This window comes from Amphibalanus amphitrite, unplaced genomic scaffold, assembly GCF_019059575.1.
Source record: "Amphibalanus amphitrite isolate SeventyFive unplaced genomic scaffold, NRLGWU_Aamphi_draft 000507F_arrow, whole genome shotgun sequence".
NCBI classification, from domain to species: Eukaryota; Metazoa; Arthropoda; class Thecostraca; order Balanomorpha; family Balanidae; genus Amphibalanus; species Amphibalanus amphitrite.
In genome coordinates this window covers 115,531-135,932 of record NW_024882001.1, presented here as the reverse complement: position 1 = coordinate 135,932, position 20,402 = coordinate 115,531, and the positions used below count along the sequence as shown (strand labels likewise).

At 49.2% G+C, this 20,402-nt stretch overlaps 1 protein-coding gene across 1 annotated transcript; it reads left to right on the top strand.

Annotated features, from left to right (window-relative positions):
* Nucleotides 1-742: 742 nt before the first annotated feature.
* On the top strand, nucleotides 743-18,997 carry LOC122392929 (porphobilinogen deaminase-like; the record flags this gene model as incomplete). The annotated part of the gene is made up of 7 exons (XM_043388307.1): nucleotides 743-933; nucleotides 6,267-6,351; nucleotides 15,349-15,421; nucleotides 15,580-15,763; nucleotides 16,600-16,685; nucleotides 17,071-17,261; nucleotides 17,658-18,997. Coding segments are annotated over 7 exons (1,473 nt in total), but the record flags the coding sequence as incomplete, so codon positions are not given.
* Nucleotides 18,998-20,402: the final 1,405 nt, after the last annotated feature.

Here is a 20,402-nt window from a genome sequence, read left to right as displayed (position 1 = left end):
TCATTTGTCGCAGTGCGTCATATATGGATTTGGAATCTAGCAGACAACAATAAGTGTGTTCAAAAAACTGCTGCGATGCATTAGCATATCCTGGAAGCAAATGAAAGCAAATAATCTGCTTGATTCAATGTTTGTTTCTTATCCAATTCCAATGTCATTTTAGTTTTTATCATTTAATGAATGTTTCAAAACATGTTATTTTCTACTTTGGTGATTTAGAAAGGTTTGGAAGAAAGATACATAAAGGGATTTCGAGAAAAGAACACAGTTTAAACAAAACTTATGATCTCCGAAAAAGTAATTATGATTGAAATATGACGTCATTAAAGTTAGAAAATAAGACACAACAAACTTTGTAATACATCAAATGACATGACTTCAAATGACATGTACATTTGAAGTCTTGAGATCGTCATTAGCAAGGGCAATAAGATGTCCATAAGTATATATTGCAGAAATTTTGCAATTATGTCACACAAAGTAAGGTATATGAAGGAAAATGATTCATTTAGCATTGAACCTTTTCCTTGATTGGTCATTTTTATTATGACGACATTAGATGGGAGTCTTGCTCGCGCTTTCGGCGGGGTCGGACGCTTCTCGTCGAGCTCTCGCCCCGGATCACCTGCCGCTGCGCTCCTAGCCTGTCAACACCGAGTGACCTTGAACATTAACTGCGATACCAAAGACCTTTATGAAATATATCCTGTTAATCCTTACTTTTTGGTCCTAAACCTTCCGCCAAATCAACGAAAACAAGTGTGATGACACTGGAACGGTCTCCAATTTTGAAACGTCGGGGCAGACGACTCGGTTCAAACGGACAATCAGCTGTTCCAACTACGACGGCTGTAGGGGAAGATGGCCGCCCCCACGCTGCCCCGCCGGAGCCCGCGCCAGGTTCGTCGAGAAGTGTCTCAACGAGTTTCGACGGTAAGAAAAGTGGAAAGAAAGCGGTATCTGAGTCGAAAGACGGTGGTGTGGAACAGCAGAGGAGCGGAGATGAGGATCTAACCCCAGAAAAAGGTGAGAAAACCCTTTCAGCTGCTAGTAAGTGCAAACGAAACATTCAGAAGCTCGATGAGAACGCTTACCGACTCTGGGGAGGCTGTTCTAGAACATCTAGTGACACTGGGAGTGAATCAACAATCTGCAAAGGTGGGCCCCTAAACATGGATTGTGGGAATCCAGTTCTTGATAGCCAGGAGGGGGTCCAATGTGACTGCTGCTCCGGGTGGTTCCACGATACATGTCAGGGAATCGAAGTCCCAGCAATCCGAGCTCTGGACAAGTACAAGATTCTCTCATGGCTCTGTGCCGAATGCAAGTACAACATCAAAAAGAAGGATGAGTCCAAGAAGGTAGACTGTCTCGAAACAAAAGTTCACAACCTTGACACGGATGTACGTAAGCACATGGAGTTTGTCGAGAACTTCCTCAAGGACCAGGAAAAAACTCACATGGAGCAAAGTAAACAGCTAGAACAAAGCCTAAAAACCTACAGTGAAGAGAAAAAAACATATGCAGAAATTTTGAAAGGTACATGTGAAGAAGTTGCCCAAAAGGTGTCAGAAAGGGTGGCATCCCTTCCAGCCAACAATGGTAAGGGTGAAGCTCAGACCACAGGTGCATCTGGGAAAACTGTCCAGGATATCTCATCTGTATTTGATGACTTCCTCGACAAAGAGAAGCGGAAGTTAAACGTGGTTGTTCACAATCTGAAGGAGTCCCTGGGTGACTCTTTTAAGGAAAGGTCTGAGGGAGATGCTGCCCTGTTCACATCCATGATAAAGAATGCTTTCAAGTTGTCTGTCACTCCTGTGAAAACATTCCGAGTTGGAAAGAAACTCCCTGATAGACCACGACTTCTTATAGTCACACTTGACAGCTTGTCCTCCAAGTATGACATACTTAAGATGTCCCCCCAACTAAGGAGCTCGGATGAGTTCAGCGACATCTTTATCAACCCAGACATGACCCAGAAAGAACGGGAACTGGGAAAGAAGCTAAGAGATGAACTTGCTGCCCGTAGAAGAGCTGGCGAAACAAACCTCACTATCAGAAGAGGCAGAATTATCCAGAGAGATGATGGAGCAGCTCGCGCATCTGCTCCCGAGGGAACAGCTCGTTCATCTGCTCCGCAACCAAATCTCAACTCAGTGCCACCCCAAGCTCCTGCTCCAGGGCCACGCACTGTTGTTGGCCAGGAAGGAACTCTCCCTGTACAGGAATCTGGAGCCAACCAGGAGTCTGCTTCAGTCTCAGCCGATGCTCTCAATCCAACTCCGAGTGCTAGACCAACCAGCACTCACCAGAGAGGCGGTCAAAAATGACTAGCCTCCCACCTCAAGGAACATGGCAAAACGGGGCTGAAAGTAATTTATACGAACACTGACCAGTTCCCTAACAAGAAGGACGACCTTTGCATGCTCATCGCTGGTAACGAACCTGATGTAATCTTGCTCACCGAGGTCATCCCGAAAGCACAAGTTCATCCTATTTCTCCAGCCATCTTGTCTATCCCTGGCTTCACTCTACATTGTAACTTTGAGCCTGACCAACCCAATCTCGGCTCTAGTGGAAAAAGGGGTGTTTGTATCTATGTGAGAAACAATCTACAGGCTGTTCAAGTTGAATTTAGTGGCCACAACTTCGAGGAGCAATTGTGGGTGAGGTTTGAACTGATGAACTCTGACATCTTGCTTGTTGGGTGCATCTACCGAAGTCCTTCAGGAAACAATCTCCAAAGCATGCATGAGCTTGCAGACCTTCTTGAACAGGTGTGTTCACTGAATCCATCCCATCTGCTTATTGCTGGGGACTTTAATGTGCCTGATGTCGACTGGGATAGTGGCTTCTCAACCGCTCCTGACAACCATTACTCTCACTTACTGGTGCAAACTTTCAACGACTGCCTCCTCGAGCAGCATGTCTCCAAACCAACCAGATATAGACAAGGTGAAGCCTGTAACGTGCTGGACTTGATTCTCACCAATGAAGCAGGACTGGTCTCCAATTTAAACTACATGCCTGGTCTAGGAAACAGCGATCACGTTCTGCTGAAGTTTGACCTGAATTGTTATGCTGGCCCAGGGAAATCTGACATCCCGAAGCTAGATTTCAGGCGTGCCAACTTTCCCACCCTGAATGCACTGCTGAGCGATGTTAACTGGGGTGTGTTGGCCCAGTTGAATGTGGACCAAAGCTACAACTTCTTCAAACACTCAGTTGCTGGGGCTGTCAAGGCCTCTGTTCCCACTGCTAGGGCAGGACAGAGGAAGAAGAATCTATACATCAACGGGAAGGCCAACCAGCTCAAAAAGAAGAAAGTAACCCTGTGGCGCCAGTACACGGCAACCAAAGACCCCATTGATCATGCCAGATTTGCACGCTGCCGAAACGAGCTCAGGAGCCTCACCAGAAGCTTGCGAAGAAACTTTGAGCTCCAACTGGCGGCCAAGATCAAAACCAATCCAAAGGCCTTCTGGCAGTACACGAATTCACGCCTGAAAGTGAGGACGGGCATCGGAGATATTCTTGACCCCGAAGGCAGGTCAGTCAGTGACGACTCAGCAAAAGCCGACATCTTGAATGACTACTTCTCCAGTGTCTTCACTACTGAGGAACAGGAAGTTCCCGATCTCGCCCGGCAGCAAACCTCACTCAACATCAGCGATGTGTCCATCTCTCCAGAAATGGTCCGACAGAAGCTGGCATCCCTGAAGACCACGAGCTCTCCTGGCCCCGACGACATCCACCCAAGAGTTCTATCTGAGTCGGCCAACTCCATCAGTGCTCCTCTCGCTTCCATCTACCGCAAGTCATTAGATGAAGGATGTGTTCCCCACGACTGGACACTTGCCACAGTTGTGCCCATCTTCAAAAAAGGAGACAGAAGACGACCAGAGAACTATCGTCCAATTAGCCTAACTGCAGTGACGTGCAAGGTCATGGAGTCGCTGATAAGGGACCAATTGATGGCATACCTCACCTCGAATGGACTGTTGTCGCGTCACCAGCATGGTTTTCGCCCACACCGATCCTGCACGACTCAGCTACTGGAAGTCTTGGATGACTGGAGCCGTGCGATTGAAGACGGGAGCCCGGTCGACGTCATATATCTGGACTTCAGAAAAGCTTTCGATTCCGTCCCTCACGAACGCCTACTCGTCAAACTGAGAGCATACGGTGTGACTGGACACCTCCTTGAGTGGATAAGGTCATTTCTATCCAATCGGCAACAACGAGTCGTCGTGCAAGGTTGTCAATCCACCTGGTCTCCTGTCACCAGCGGGGTGCCACAGGGTTCTGTACTAGGGCCCCTTCTGTTCCTTGTATATATCAACGACATCCCCGACGCGGTGAGGTCCTGCATCAAGATTTTTGCTGATGACACGAAGTTGTACCGCAGCATTGATACTCCCAGTGATGCATCCCTGCTCCAGCTCGACATTGATGCTCTCACCACCTGGTCCAAGAAGTGGCAGCTTGCGTTCAACCAGAGCAAGTGTGCGTCCTTGAACGTCGGGGCCAAGAACTCTGGTCACTCCTACTCTATGAACGGTGTCTGCCTCGCCTCCACCTCAGCTGAGAGAGATCTGGGTGTCATCATCGATCCCGAGCTGAAGTTCAGGAGGCAGGCTTCCTCGGCTGTATCAAAGGCTTCACAGATTCTGTCTCTGATCCAGAGGTCATTCTCGAATCTGGACGAGATCACTCTGCCGATTTTGTTCAAGGCATTTGTCAGGCCCCACCTTGAATACGGCAACCTCATATGGGGCCCGTTCAATCGTGCAGACATCAAGCTTGTGGAGCGAGTCCAGCGGCGCGCTACTCGATTAGTGTCCGGCATCAGGAGCAAACCATATACTGAGAGACTGAAATGCCTGAAGCTTCCTTCACTGCTCCACCGAAGACGCCGTGGTGACATGATTGGAATGTACCAGCTGCTGCATAACGAGATCGATATCGACTCGGACAAGTTTGTCAAGCCTGCGTCCACGAGGTCCAACCGTGGCCATCCCTGGAAGCTGTACAAACCACATGCCAAGTCACGAGCCAGAAGACAACTATTCACTATTCGAGCGCTCAACGACTGGAACTCCCTCCCTGCAACAGTTGTCCAGGCCCCATCCCTCAATGCCTTCAAATCCAGACTTGACAAGCATTGGGCCAATCTGATGTACCTGACTCCTACTCACGACTAGAGATGACCACCAGTCACGAGCTCGACGAGAGCGGGACCTACAGGCGAGTTGCCTTTCAAAATTCCCGATAGTGTAAGGTAAGGTAAGGTAAGGTAGATCTAGCACCAGAAGCAGCCGCTCGGGTCAGGGTATATATATTGAGTCTTGATTGAGTCGCTCGGCTCCCTCTCTTTCTTTTCAGCCAATCTTCATTTCGCGTGAGAAAGTTACGTGGGTGGACGGTTCACATTCTGATTCTGTTTGTTGCATTTGTTGTGCAATAAACACCGATCCATTGACCGGGGAGGTAAGATCTGGGAATTTGGTAGTCATGATACCACATACGCATTTCGACATTTTGCACCTAAGGCTCAAAATTGAATAAAAACAACACCATATTGTCACTTGTCACTGTCACAAACCATATATCAACCTTGAAAATTGTTTGTACGGTCATTTGCTCCCTCGCCATGCCTGGACCTCCTCTACCGACCTCCTCAGGCTGCAAAATAATGCCTTAAAAAGTCTTGGGCCTCTAGCGAGTAGGGACATAATCCACATCCCACTCCACAGCACATGCCCGTTCGTGCTACGTCTGCCTTGCCTATACAGGACTGAGCTCATATTGTTGATGTTGCTGATTAACATCATGTAATAATGACCAAGTCACCTTTCAAATGATTGATAAGATGCAGGGAGATTGATACAGACCGCTCAGGCTGGGCTGGTAGCTTATTGATAAAAATATTGACCAAATGATGATATGATCCCAAGCCCTGTCGGTGTCCACAAGTAAATGACACTAGATGGTTAGGACAGTTTTCCAGAGCTGTAAAATAATTGAGTCCAGTAATTTTCTGTTGGACAAACTGACATCAGGCACATTTGTGATAAAGCATGTAGGTATGTTACTTGTTGATCTGGTCTCATAAGAATCTTACTCACTAGTCAATTGACATATAAGTTATGTGTCAGAAGTATGCTTATGGAATGTTCTGCACTAACTAAAGCTCTTCCTGTGATAACATTTTGTATGAATTTGTTGTGTTCACAAGGTTACTTTTGGTTTGTTTTCCACAGCCTGCTGTTTGAGGGTTTTGGAGTACAACATCTCAAAGCTAAGACAATGGTGAAAAAGCTGGTGATTGGAACAAGGAAAAGTGAGGTAAGAGATGCATGCTTCAGTATGAAATTAAACAATTCAGGAACATTTTCTGATGATCAATATAATAATAACAGTTATCTAGCAAAGGAAGTGCCTAAGCTTTTAAATTACTGACCATAAGCCCATTCCTTGTAATATTTCTTTTTTGGTCCTCTCCTAGACATATCATTTTGTCATAGTTTCTAGCTGAATTGCAACATTGATATTTCCCCAATTAGCTCTTTGAGCTATGACATCGAGCTGGAACTCCTGTCTGCACATCTTCAGGGACTCCCTGTCAGAAGACTACTGCAATTTATTTACCCCTCATCCTAACATGCATAGAACGTCGATGACGTCCGCTGCGGCGCGGTGGTCGCGATATCCCTCCCCCATACCCCTTGAAGACGTCACGCACTATCGACTGATGAGACATGTCACACAGTAAGTGTGACATCAGTATTTTTTTTTTTTTTACATCCTGATGATGAGATGGTGCATTCCCCGGCTGGTCGAGGCGAGACATAGTGAACAGTTCCTATCTGCGGAGACACAGAAGAGGTAAACCGGAGGTTGGCGCTGCGGACCCACCTGCGCGGTGGCCATTATTTCAGCTCGGCGGGGAACCGGCGCAGTTTTAGACTCGTCTGACGTGTTTGACTGCTGCGAAGGGGCTATGTGAGGAGGAAGAATGGCGTGGCTTATATAAATGTGTCGATATAGATGTGGGTATATGTCCCAAAGTAGGTACATGCTTGTGTTAAGTTTTCAATACTTTCCTCTGCTTTATTTCTATTATTTTATCTAACGAGAGCAGTGCTGAATTGCTGGCTTATTGAATGACGGCTGTCAAAAGCAGGCAGTTAATTAGACATTTCTCGCCGTGAAAATGCATATGCCTACCGAAGCTTTAATGAACTACACCAAACATTGACACCATCCATTCTCGACACACTGGCAAACGATTTCGCCGTCGGAACTTGTTTGGCTACTCGAGATCGTGAAACACGCGTCACGTGGGGAGAGTCCTGTCTGGTCCCCGCCGCACATTTTGCCAGTCACCCGGTGAGCTCGGGCGTCTAGCACATCTGATCCGCTATTCCGAATCCGGTATGCGCATACGTTACAAGGTTGGCGGCCAAGACAACATTGCCAATGTCGCTACGGGATTGGGTCGTGGCAGTCCGAATGCGATGCATTAGATCCAGTCCAGGTGTTGATCTATAATCCAGATAGCAGTGGAGGCAGTCCGAGTGTAGATATCCGGAGTCGAACATCTGTTTCAGTCTGCGTGATAAGCAGAAGTTGTCTCGATATCAGTCTACGGTCCCGCCTTCCCTCTCAGTTCCGAGTAGGCGTGACCCGGCTGCGCCCAGCCGTCGGTGGAGCCCGGTAGCTCTCCGGATGTTCGGTAGAGCCGTGACGTCATTTTCCGCCGCCGGTACGTGCCGATCGGTCTCCCCGGCCGGTGTGGGATTACCGCGGGTAGCCGGGAAGCCCCGCATCGTCCCTCCATTCCCATATCCTGTCTGTCCAGTCCTTTCCCGTGTATCGCCCGTGATCGGTCCGCCCCGTCTGGAAGCTCTTTACCTCCTCTGACGTACCCCAAAATCCGACTACTTCGCCGTCCTCTCTCTCTCTCTCTCTCTCTCTCTCTCTCTCTCTCTCTCTCTCTCTCTCTCTCTCTCTCTCTCTCTCTCTCTCTCGCTCTCTCTCTCGCTCTCTCTCTCTCTCTCTCTCTCTCTCTCTCTCTCTCTCTCTCTCTCTCTCTCTCTCTCTCTCTCTCCCTCTCCCTCCCCACTCCCCACTCCCCACTCCCCACTCCCCACTCCCCACTCCCCACTCCCCACTCCCCACTCCCCACTCCCCACTCCCCACTCCCCACTCCCCACTCCCCACTCCCACTCCCACTCCCTCTCCCTCTCCCTCTCCCTCTCCCTCTCTCTCTCTCTCTCTCTCTCTCTCTCTCTCTCTCTCTCTCTCTCTCTCTCTCTCTTTCTTTTCCGCGCACTGGAGATGCAGCTCAACCCACGGAGACGGTGTTATTCCCGAATTCCGACCAAGCTGGTGGGCATAGTGGTATACGTCTGGTTGCTGATAACGTGCCCGTGCTGCTCGAAACATACATATGGGCCCAATCTTACCAATGCCGTTAGTAGGATTTGGTAGCTTTAGCCGGAGTTAACCCGCGACCTGGTGGGGGGGGGCTATTTTTTGCCCCCCCCCCCCCTCCAGACTTTTCGATATATCTCCAGAACCGCTGCGCCGATCGTCACCAAACTTTCAGTACCCTCCCGGACATCAATTTTACACATTGTGACCAAAAATTTTTCCAAAGGCTATGATACGTTGGCCGGAAATGACGTCAGAGTGACGTCATGTTCTGCCGTTTTCGACCCAAAAAAGGGTTTCGCGGGAAGAGCTGTCAGGCCTATAACTTTGCAAATACAGAAAAATGATTAAAGACATAAAAGCTGTAGAATTGACAGGGCTACAAAACTGCCATCTCGGATTTTTGAAATTTTTGGATTTTGATCCCCAAAAATCAAAAAATAGGTTTTTTGGATATAATAGTCGAAAAACCCAAAAAGTTTTTTGAATTTCGCAAAAACCGGGATATATGTGATAGTCCTTACCGCTTTCCATCCACATACCAAATTTGAGATTGATACCTATTTTTTTTGGCGAAGTTATAGCGAAAAACCTGTTCAAAATTGATGACGTCAAATTTTCAAACTCAATTTTTAGCAATTCTAGACCCCGTAGCGCAAAACAAAGACCACCATTAGACTCCCCGTGACGAGCTGCATCGAATCAATACCCATTTTATGCAAAACTATCAACTTTAAAATTTGACCTTTTTTGGCCTGACCTTGACCTGACCTTGACCTGACCTTCACCAGAAAGTGACCTAAGCCGTACCTGATAGTCTTATAACCAACACCATTGAGTTCGAAATGAAAAATTGGCCATAAAACATGCATCACACAGCCTTAGTAAAGTTGGGTTCATGTGACCTGACCTGTGACCCTTGGTGACCTGACCTGTGACCTGACCTGGTATTGTCAGTGACCTCTTATAGCAACATATCTACTAGGCAACTGACGCCCTATCGCTGATTCTCGACAAAATGCGTTTTCCTTGGTGTTATAGCGCATTCCCTAGAAGACCCGTGAACGGTGAAACATTTTATCTTTGACCTGACCTGTGACGTCATCGGTGACCCCGAGGTCAATAAAATTTGGTTTCCCTCGACAAATTTGACAGGCCTTTCGAACGCCGTTTGAATTTTGCGGATCCGTCCAGTAGTTTCGGAGATACGAGGGGGGGGGGCAAAAAATAGCCCCCCCCCCCACCAGGTCGCGTTATAAACAGACCCCACCAGGGCGCGGGTTAACGGCTTTGATATCAAATATATCCTTGTTATTTACATCCAGCTAATCTTGTCCAATGATTTTGATTGCGTGAATTATGAATGTTGCCAGAACGAAAGAATAAATGAATGTTGAATAGTTCTGAATGCTACCAAATGCCGTGAATGCGCATTCACGGCAGTTGGTAAGATTGGACCATGGTCTCGTGCTGCTAGCGTAGCCTGTCGGTCTTGTTAAGGTAGACTTGGTCCGTCTAGAACTTTATGAAATAATGTGCACTTTTCAGTAGGTATGGATATCGGCGACTCAGTTTAGGAGGATGGGGGAGGTGTGCGTGAGAGCCGGGAGCTCACGCCATCTCTCTCTCTCTCTCTCTCTCTCTCTCTCTCTCTCTCTCTCTCTCTCTCTCTCTCTCTCTCTCTCTCTCTCTCTCTCTCTCTCTCTCTTTCTCTCTCTCTCTCTCCCTTTCCATCTCCCTCTCCCTCTCCCTCTTCCTCCCTCCCTCTCTGCCACCATCTTTCGCTGAATCTCATCAGCCTGGGCGTCGGACTGGGATCAGACTTTCCCAGCGGCTCGGTATCGTGGTCGGTCCAGAACCGACACGGCTCGCCGTGACTCGCCAGCACGCGGGCCGTGCCGAGCTGCAGACCGTGCCCGGCTGCTGAGGCCGGGCCACGCCGCATACTGCGGTGGGCCGAGGCGTGACTGGCGGCGGTTAGCGGTCAGATCTCGGCCACACGCACCTGTTTCCGCTGACCTCTGGTTGTTACCGTGCGTTGGCAGACACTGGTCATGCGTTGTTTTGAATTGGCATGTGGTGTAGCAGCTTCCCTTTTTATTTCTGCGGTTTATCAATAGCGGTGTGCCCGATCACTTAACCAGTCGTATACCGCACCTGTTTGCGATGCATTTGGCAAAAATTTAGCCACTGACGCACCGGAACAAAAATGAATTTGGCTCACTTTAGCTTTGACTTATTTCATTACCCAGCGAATGTCTTCTCAGCATATAGGATACGTTGTGTTGGGTACACGTCTGAAAATGCGACCCCTCGTGAGCCCCTGGCCAACCCAGCCACAGCGTTTCCCCTCGCTCTCGATACCCGTCAAAGTGGGCTCGTGGATGGAACACCTGTAGTTGACGGTGCATGATGGCCTTGGGAGCAGCTGCGCTCGGTCCCCGGCTGCTCAAATATATTGTCATGGGCAGGGGTGTCGTTTTCCGAAAATGATTGGTAGTGCCCAAAGGCGGCGGCTGGCCATATATGACGGGGCTTACAAGGTAGGGTACCCCCAAATCTGCCTTTCTCATCGGATTTCGGCCACTTATTTTTCGCCCTGGTCATTGACAAGACTAACCGAAATCTAAAAAAACACAAAAAAAAACTTTGGAAATCTGGGTCCACACCGGACGCCATGCACAAAACGTGCAGTTATATAGGCAATAGTGTCGGAGGAATGCACGCCATTCTGAAAGAGGCCCACATCGACTTAAAAGGACGGCTGTGCTGAAAGGGGACAGGAACAGCTTTGAGGGCCCAAGCCGACTAAAAAAGACGGCTGCGGGGCCAGGAACGGTTTTGAAGACCCACGCCAATTGAAGGGTTCGACAACTAACGAGGACTGGAAACACGATAGTTAGAAAGACCTGCTTGCCAAAATAAAAGGATGACAGTACGAGGGGCGTTCAGAAAGCTACGGGCCCGACCATGAAGGAGCAGAGAGATACAGCATCGACTCATTAGACCAAAAAGTTCATTTATTCAAATAAACACCGTTAAGACAAACACATTTCGCGCAGCGCTTCGCGAGAGCCCTCAAGGCCTCCATAACCAAGTGGGTTTTGGACCCATCCTGCACGTCCAAGACGGCTGATTTCGTCTCCCTGCTGTTAGCGAGGTTGCCGCTGCTAATTTTCTTATGTTGGGGAAGAGGTGGCAACCACTAACCAGTAACCAGAGTGTGCAAGGTTCGGAGAGAAAAAAGTGGATGCGACAACAACTCGAAGCTCATCGCTTCACTGTTCGTCATCCCGCCCATGTACGCAGGTGCGTGGTCGCGGATCAGGTGCACACTTTACGTCAGCTTCCCTATAGCCTCTCCTCGATGTTTATCGAATGGACGCACATCATCAATTGTGTGCCCCTGTTTTGGAAAGTTGACGAGCGGAGGGGGGTCGCATCGACCCCTCCCCCTGCCAGGCCGTGTTATGAAAAATGCCCAGGGCGAGGGTTAACGCTTGGTGCCTTTTCTGCACTAACTACTATGAAACGAATCACTGCTCTCTTCTGGGCGTCGCCCATCCTATCCGAAATGGCGAACTATGCTACGAATAGAAGCCCGAATCAATCACAGAAGAGACTTAATTAATGGCCACTTACTTAATTTGCGTAAGTGGACATCCCAATAACACATCATTTAACACACCGCCTTGCAGGCCAAAATTCCAACTCCTTCATTGTTCGGCCCGAAACTTTTTGAACGCCCCTCGTAGTTACGAGCTTCAGTTTTCGGGGTCTGATGCGGTAATGACCTGGCGTTGAACCCTGGGGAATCAGGCTGCATCACCCACTCAAATCAATATACCTATGGCCTATTCTGGAGCACCGCGGCACCTTCCGAAGTCGGTGTAGGGCCTCCAGCGGCTGGTGTGGAGACGGATCGGGGTCTATTAGGGGCGGTCGCGTGGTATGCGGGACTCAGAGGCAGTTATGAACCTCTATAACCAATTGCGTTTTCGAGCCTCTTAAAATCCATTAAGGACCGGAGTCCTAGACACGTGAAACCTCATTGTCAGCTACATGCACCTACTGTGGCTAGAACCTTATTTATGTACTTGCATATGTGCTTATTTAATATTTGCTTATCTGTTTATTTTGATTTTTTATCAACTGATAAGTGACAAAAGATTGGTAGGGCTCAGCGAACATTGGTAGGGCCCAAATAAACATTGGTAAGGCTCGGGCCCTACCAGGCCTATACAAAACGACGCCCCTGACTATTGTGAAACTTGGTAGGTAGGTAGGTACTAGGTAGGTAGGTACCACATAACTTGAAATTACTTGACGTAATGACATGATGTGGAAAGTGAAAATGATACCTAGGTATTGATGGAAATTTATGGACTTAGGTACGCTACAAGAAGATTGAATTGGTCAACCAATTCAAATTCAATCTACTTGTGGAGTAAGTCTATAGATTTTCATCAATAGTTACCACTTACCATTGAAGTTACTTGCTATCATGTTGATTTTATACATAAGAACCTCATTCATTTTATTTGTATGACATGTTTGAATGCAATTTTCTCAATAAGTGAAGAAAAATGTTGGTAGTGCTCAACAACACATTGGTAGTGCTCAGCTGAACATTGGTAGTGCTCGGGCACTCCCAGGCCTATACAAAACGACGCCCCTGGTCATGGGTGTGGTGAGTGGTAGTTGGGTATCATTCTCAAACGGAAGTTCATTTTTGTGTTTAATATTACATTTAGTATAAAATATCATGAGATGCAATGTGGGCGTTGAAAGAATCGGATGGCATATGCATTGCATATGCAATGTATATTGCAATATATTTACAACTTCACGAGGTTCTGTTTCCATCTTTTCAGTCATCACTGAGTGCCACAAAGGGTAGAACCACTCTCGTGTGGGGAATCCATGAGGAGATCTGTTGGTGAGAAAAACAACCGCGGTGGGACCATTGACTCATTAGCTCGCTGACTTGATTTACTACGGCTCATTGACTCACTGACTCACTGAGCTCCATTCCATTGACCAACAGACTCGATGGACCTCAGCTTAGCCCCTGACTTCACTGTCACGATCGACCTCGACTCATTGACTCACTGACACGATAACTGCTGTGGCCTGCTGTCCACCGACTGTCAAATACGGGTCTAACGACGGTACTTATTGACCGCGGCGCATTGCACCCAACAGCCGGGGAGACACGGGCGCCGGAGCTCAGCCAGCAGCGACGCGATTGTGCGCCAATTTACACTTCGTCTCAGAGGCTGTCCTACGTCAGCAGTGACGTACAGCCCGAGCGTGTCGGTAAATGGCGACAAGGCCAGTTCGCCGTCTACTGAGAGAGTCTGCTGGCTCTGGCTAGACGAGACGGACTGGCCGGGAGATAGACTAGCCAACACAGGGACACGGAGACCGACGGGCTTTTATCGTTCGACCCTGTTTGGTTGTTATAGCTGCCGTATTGGTCACTCACTGCAACCGTGTGTCATCTATCTGACGGTGTAAATATCGCTTCTATCGGAGTGTTTACTCTGTGTTATTTACACGGATTTCTTAGCCGTTTTGCCCATCTGATCCGAGACGTTTCCGGGTCTTTATCAGGCCCGGGCGTGTCTAGACTCCTGTCGGTATTTCTGTCATGGTGCTGATACACGGGGCGAGGGTTAATCTGCAGATCGCATGGCTGCCATTGTCTATTGGTCCACACACCTCCTGCTCCCACATTGCCTAGCGTTTGCATTCTCTGTGGGGCGGATTGCGGGATGAGTCTCGTGCGACCTCCGCTGTTCATTCCGGTCTTTTCCCGCAAATTCCGGCTTCAATTCAACCACTCATGAGTCATGACATCTACCTGCATTCTCCTGACTTTGACCCTGTTCGACTCAGCACTTGACCTCTTTGCTTCCTTTCTATACCCCTGTCGGGACTCGGGACCGTCATCCGTGTAGAAGTCGAGAATGGCGGTCACGCAGTGTGTCCTGTGCTAGCCCCAATCAAGTCTTTGCTCCTCCGTCTAACCGTTTCTGTTCTCGGCTTAGCCCACAATTGTTGTTTGTTATCGACCATGGGGCGATGTACGGTTGTGTAATGTCGTGCCGAACTGTCACGGCATGTGACCGGTCTGTAGTGAAAAAGATAATAGGGAAACGGTCACCAAAACACTTCACCGACATGTTGTACGCTATTACGTGAATGCTTTCTGTGCTGGCCACAGAGTGCAATTCCAATTTCCATGACGCAACCATGCGATATTAATCTTATCCTTGGCTACGAGCCGCCGGCACGGTTAAAAGCTAACCAAACATTGCTTGGTCAAACGCCGATTACGAGCGTATTCAAACACTCTGATAGTATATGTCATTTCATGTCTGTTCAAAGTACGAAGAGTTTGGGCCCTACAAGTCGACGTCCGTCAAATAGGGACCTGTTGAACAACGCAACTCGACATATCTGAACTTTTGACACAAACCCAGCTCTGATGTTTTCACTGGGGTAATGCCTGATGGTTGCCCGTGACCTTTTCTTTTTGTAGTCAGTCATTGCAAAAATCATCGAATGCTTTCGCTCCCGAGTGACACTTTAACGCGCACGATCTTTCAGACTAGTTAAATGCCAAGTGCATGTATTTCAGTTATAAAACCAAAGCCAAAGACTGACACTAGCATTTGAGCCAAAGGTTCAGTAGCTGTCATTGATCATTCTGTGAGACTTTTGTGTTTTATATCGGTCCATCGGTCACGCATTTCGTTACGGTAGACTAGATTCGGTAGATTATATACTCTGGGCATTCGTCATGAACAAGCTATGCTATTCTAACCATGTGAACTTTTTTTCCTAGGCAAGGCCTATTGTAATGAACTTTAGTGACCTATCCCGTCTGTTTTTTCGCAGCTGGCCATGATCCAGACGAACTGGGTCAAAGATGAGCTGAAGAAGATAAACCCCGAGCTGGAGATCGAAATCGGTATGTGGTAGTGACTGAAACCTAGCCAAGCTGATCAGAAATGTTTTAGGCCAAGCTCACCCAGACGTCTAATCAGTTTATCTTTGCTGATCAAACCACGTTTTCCAACATCTATCTTTCTACCTTTCCCTTTCTTGACTCCCGTCTTCCGCCTGCAGTCCCTATGTCTACAAAAGGCGACAAGATCCTGGACGTGGCGCTGAGCAAGATCGGCGAGAAGAGCCTGTTCACCAAGGAGCTGGAGCTGGCGCTGGAGGCGCGCAAGGTGGACGTGGTGGTGCACTCGCTGAAGGACCTGCCGACCGTGCTGCCCGACGGCATGGTCATCGGAGCCATCTGCGAGTCAGTACCTTACCGTGGGGGGTCGAGATGCATCCATGGTATGTCGCCTGTCAGATTATTAGACATGTGTCCCGGTGTTGGCTTCTGTCAGATGTGTCCGTGGCCGTCAGAACTCCATCTGACTAATGTCCGTCACTGAATGATGTGCGGGATCGGACAATTCATACAATTCGCCAAACCCGTGACTTATACCGTGGCCAGTCTGGTTCCTCACCGATCGTCAGTTCCCTTCTTCAGTTCCTTTCCTCACCGACCTTCAGTTTAACCTTGCCGTCCGTCGATCTCGCACTGTGCTCCAGCCCCGATGTCCCGCCCGCCGCCCTTGAGCCGTTTCTGCTGACACCGTGGGACTCGGCTGTGGCGCGCCTCGAGTAGCATTGTTTTCCCGACGCAATCAGCTGCTGGAGTGGCTGTTTCTGGCTATCCCATTGCACGGCTCAGTTCAGCTCGGGCTCTCCGTGTGTGGCATTGCTGAGGGTCACAAACGCTTCGGTAGATGTTACGTGATCGGACACTTAACTTTTGTTGGGAGAAGCTGGTGTCAGCACAAGATTATTCAACCGAGTGAAATTGGTGGGTTGTTAGGCACCCGAGCGTGTTTGGTGGTGGCAAAGGTTGTTTCAGCTGCCAATATTTGGGGAATTGTTTTTTTTTTTTTGTCATTATGCGGCTGTGTGTTGTACCCTGTCGTACTAGTTAGAAGTTGGGAGCCCAGCAACGGTCATGCGTTGACCGGGCGTTGTTTTGTTACAGACGGAGTACCCGTGAGGAGGGATGAAGTAACCACGCGTCCCTGAGACGGGAATGCACTAACCGGGTGCCCTGTTGTGTTACAGACGGGAGGACCCCAGTGACGCGGTTGTTATGAAGGAGGAACACCGCGGGAAGATCCTGCACTGTCTGCCAGCCGGCAGTATCGTCGGTCAGTGTAGTTGGCTGTACCACAAACGGGCTGGGGTTGGAGGGAGGGCTAAACAATAATGTAAACATATGACCAATGAGTCAAACAATGGGGACTTCCCGGTCTCTAACCCTCAGTTACCAGTCAGGAGCACGTCTAACCACTCCGTCATAAAACGGATATTTTTCAGATGTCTTGTCGGTTTGTGTGTGCAATTGATTGTGATTAAGTCATCGAATAATAGTTCCTTTTTAGTTCTTTCAAATCACTACACAATCTGTTACCAACTCGGATTGTACCAACCCCCTCAATTTCGTCACTCGCCATGGGTTATGCTTATGTATTTATTTCCTCATATATGATCCTTCTTCCCCTCCATCTCTAACCGCCACCTCTCGCTCCCCAGGCACATCGTCTCTGCGCCGCACCGCTCAGCTGCAGCGGCGCTACCCGCAGCTGCAGTTCCGCTCCGTGCGCGGTAACCTGAACACGCGTCTCAGGAAGCTGGATCAGGGAGGCGGAGAGGCCGACTTTGCCGCCATCGTGCTGGCCGTGGCCGGCGTCACACGCATGGGCTGGGCCGACAGGATCAGCGCGGTGAGTGGTGGCATGGGATGTGGGATGTGGGATGTGGGTGGAGTGTGGATGCTGAGGATATAAGTATCGTCAGGCTTCGGGGTGGGGGGGGGGGGGTGCGGGGGCAAGGGGTTATATATTGTGGGACGAGGCAACGAGTCTCGAATTTGATCTGCTGGGAACAGATTTAGGAAGAAAGTGTGTCCTATAATTGTAATCGATGTTTTTTGCATTCTGGTGTTTGAGTGCTATGATATCATCAGCTATCGGTGTCTTGCCGGGTTATACGCAGTCTGCGTACATCAAATTGTCACCAGCCGTTGCAGTTTAGTACCGCTGTCGTTATCCCTGTTCTCGGTTAGAACTCCCAGCACCGCTCGTCCTCTGACAGCGTGCTATGTCTCTGTCCATCGTCAGATCCTGCCGCCGGAGGACTGTATGCACGCCGTCGGCCAGGGCGCGCTGGCCGTCGAGTGTCGCGCTGACGACATGCCCATACTGCGGCTCGTATCAGCCCTCTCCCACCGGGAGACCAAGCTGGGCTGTGTGGCCGAGCGGGCCTTCCTACGTCAGCTAGAGGGCGGCTGTTCGGTACCGGTGGCGGCGCGCACCCGCCTCCACCGACACGTCCTACATCTGACGGGAGGTGTCTGGAGTTTGGATGGCACTCAGGAGGTGCGCCGCACCCTGGCGGTACCTCTTCCTGGACACGGTGGAGGCGATGGAGACTCTAACGGCGCGGGTGATACAAAGAACGGCGCAGCGGAGAACGGCGCAGAGCCGGCGGCCAAGCGTCGTCGCACGATGAGCGCCGGCGGGGAGCGACACTTTGTCGGCGTCTGGGCGCCTCACGAGGAACACGAGGAGCTGGAGGTGGCCGAGAAACTCGGCATCGATGTGGCGCTGATGCTGATCGGGATGGGAGCGAAGCCGATACTGGACGCGGCCAAGGCGGCCAACACGGCGCCGGCCCCGAACGACCCGCCGCGGCCGGCCAACGCAGAAGGCGCTGGTGCCTGTCCGGTGGCCGCCGGTGGGGCTGCTTCTCTCGCCGCCGCTGCCGTGGGAGCGACAGAATGATGACAGCTTTATCCGACGGTCAGAACCACCGTCATGTCGCTGTTAGTGCCTTCTAAGCTTCAACATGGTGGTAATCGTATATTTTTTCAAATTTGCTGAAAGGACCGGCAGCGCTTGACTTTTGTAGACGCCATATCGTATATTGTTATGCTTTAGACCGTCGGTGTTGGTGATGCAGCAGATCTGCTTTATACGGAATGTTGACGTCACGCTGACGTCATACCTATGGAAATGACGTCATGGAGCGGGTAGAGAGCACGCTCCAAATGGTGAGCGGTACCGGGTGGCGGCAGTGATATTGTCACAACTTCCTTTCTCTCTTCCTCGTCACATGTATTACCCATGACTAAGCACTCATTTTCTATGGTCTCCCGATGGCTGGGGCTGTGAGTTGTCTCAACTTCACTGGTCTTCACTTTGTTTATCGGCTTAGATTCTGTATCTGGTTGCGGTGAGGGATGAACCAAAGGCAATGCAATGTAGTGCTGTCAATGTTAGCGAATCAACAAGCTGGTAGCGCTCGAAACGAGCGCCAAAAGTCGCTGTTTTGTTGGCGTTTTTACCTTTTTTACGAACTTATCCCATCACATGATGTTTAAAAGTGCTGTTGAGATGGTAAATCGTATGCCCTGTTTGATGTTTGTGGCAGCAAAATGTAACTATCAAGAAGCACTGAAGGTGGGACGTTATCAGGGTACAGGGACCCGCAGTTGCTACTGTACACATATATTACCAATTTAGAATTGCGCTATTATTTGCTAAGTGCTGGCCATTGGATAAAGGAAATGTAGCGCAAAGTATGGAGGAATAACACATGTTTGCTCCTAGGACGTTTGTTTTGTATAATTCCTCTTACCGCAACAGATATTCTTCCAAAACTACAATCGTGCTATTTTTCCTCGCCGGTTGCCTCCCCAGAGCCCGTCCTTGGTATCGCCTATAGCTTCCGTTCCCGCTACGTGAATGAAAGTCACGTGACTACTACAGGTTTGCGCTCAGTACTAACACACCTAGCCCGAGGGCCGGTCCGTAGCGGGGAGGGGTAGAACGCCAGAGCTCCAGCGCAGTGGAGGTGGTGGTGGCCCGTATCATAAAGAGGCAACCGTAAGCAGAACTACAATTGCCGCAGTATAAGATTATGATCAAGTTTTCTTTAGATGTATTGATTGACAAGAAAGTGCAATGCTTATCCGATATAATAAAACGGTGTCCAAGGCCTTGGAAGAACTATAAAACATATTCAGCAACGTATAAATTTATGATACAGGCCATGACCTTTCACCTTGCCTCCGGGGAGGACCGCTCAGGAAGCCACATACCGATCGAATCGAGGCCTCGCAGCGCGGCGGCAGAGGAGGTGGATAAACCATCGCCAGATCTTTCGTTTACTTATGTTTCCAGAAGAAGGGGGGGGGGGTGGAGGGTGAGGGCTGTTTTCAACCCACTCACCAATCCTTTCCTTATTAACTTATAGCTTACCGAAAAATGCAACACAATGGTGGCCGTCACGAGATGTAGCGAAGAGTGCCTCAGCCACACCGGCTTTGAGTAAACTTTAAGCATTGGAATTCGGGCCAGTGATCCTGAAGCGATATCTTTTTTTGGTCGCGCATAAGCTGGGATGACGTCGTCCAAGTTAATTGCGAAGAAACGGTTTTAGTTTCAGAACATTTATGAGGCTAGTCGCGCCAAATAGTATACGTTTGTTGCAAAATGTCAAATAGTGATACCACAGAGTTGACGTGCTATCCAGATGATGGAATTTATTTGACACAAGAAGTCAACAAGTGGCATCGTTAGTCATCCTGCATACCTATAAATCGATTCGTCACCTTGGTTCGAGCTCAATAGTTCTTTTCGCGGATGATCGGTTTCGTTTTCTTTCCTTTTGGGGGGGGGGGGCGGGGGCAGTTAATGAGCCAGTAACCACCCTCCCCAGTCCCCTAAACAACAATTGTTGACAAATACTGTGATGGCCTAAAAAAATGCCCTCAATTGTGTCACGTAGGGGAGAATGAGGTAAGTTGAGCCGTTTTTTTTCGTAAGCTACCGGCTAACTTACTGATCATTTTTCTGCGTTTA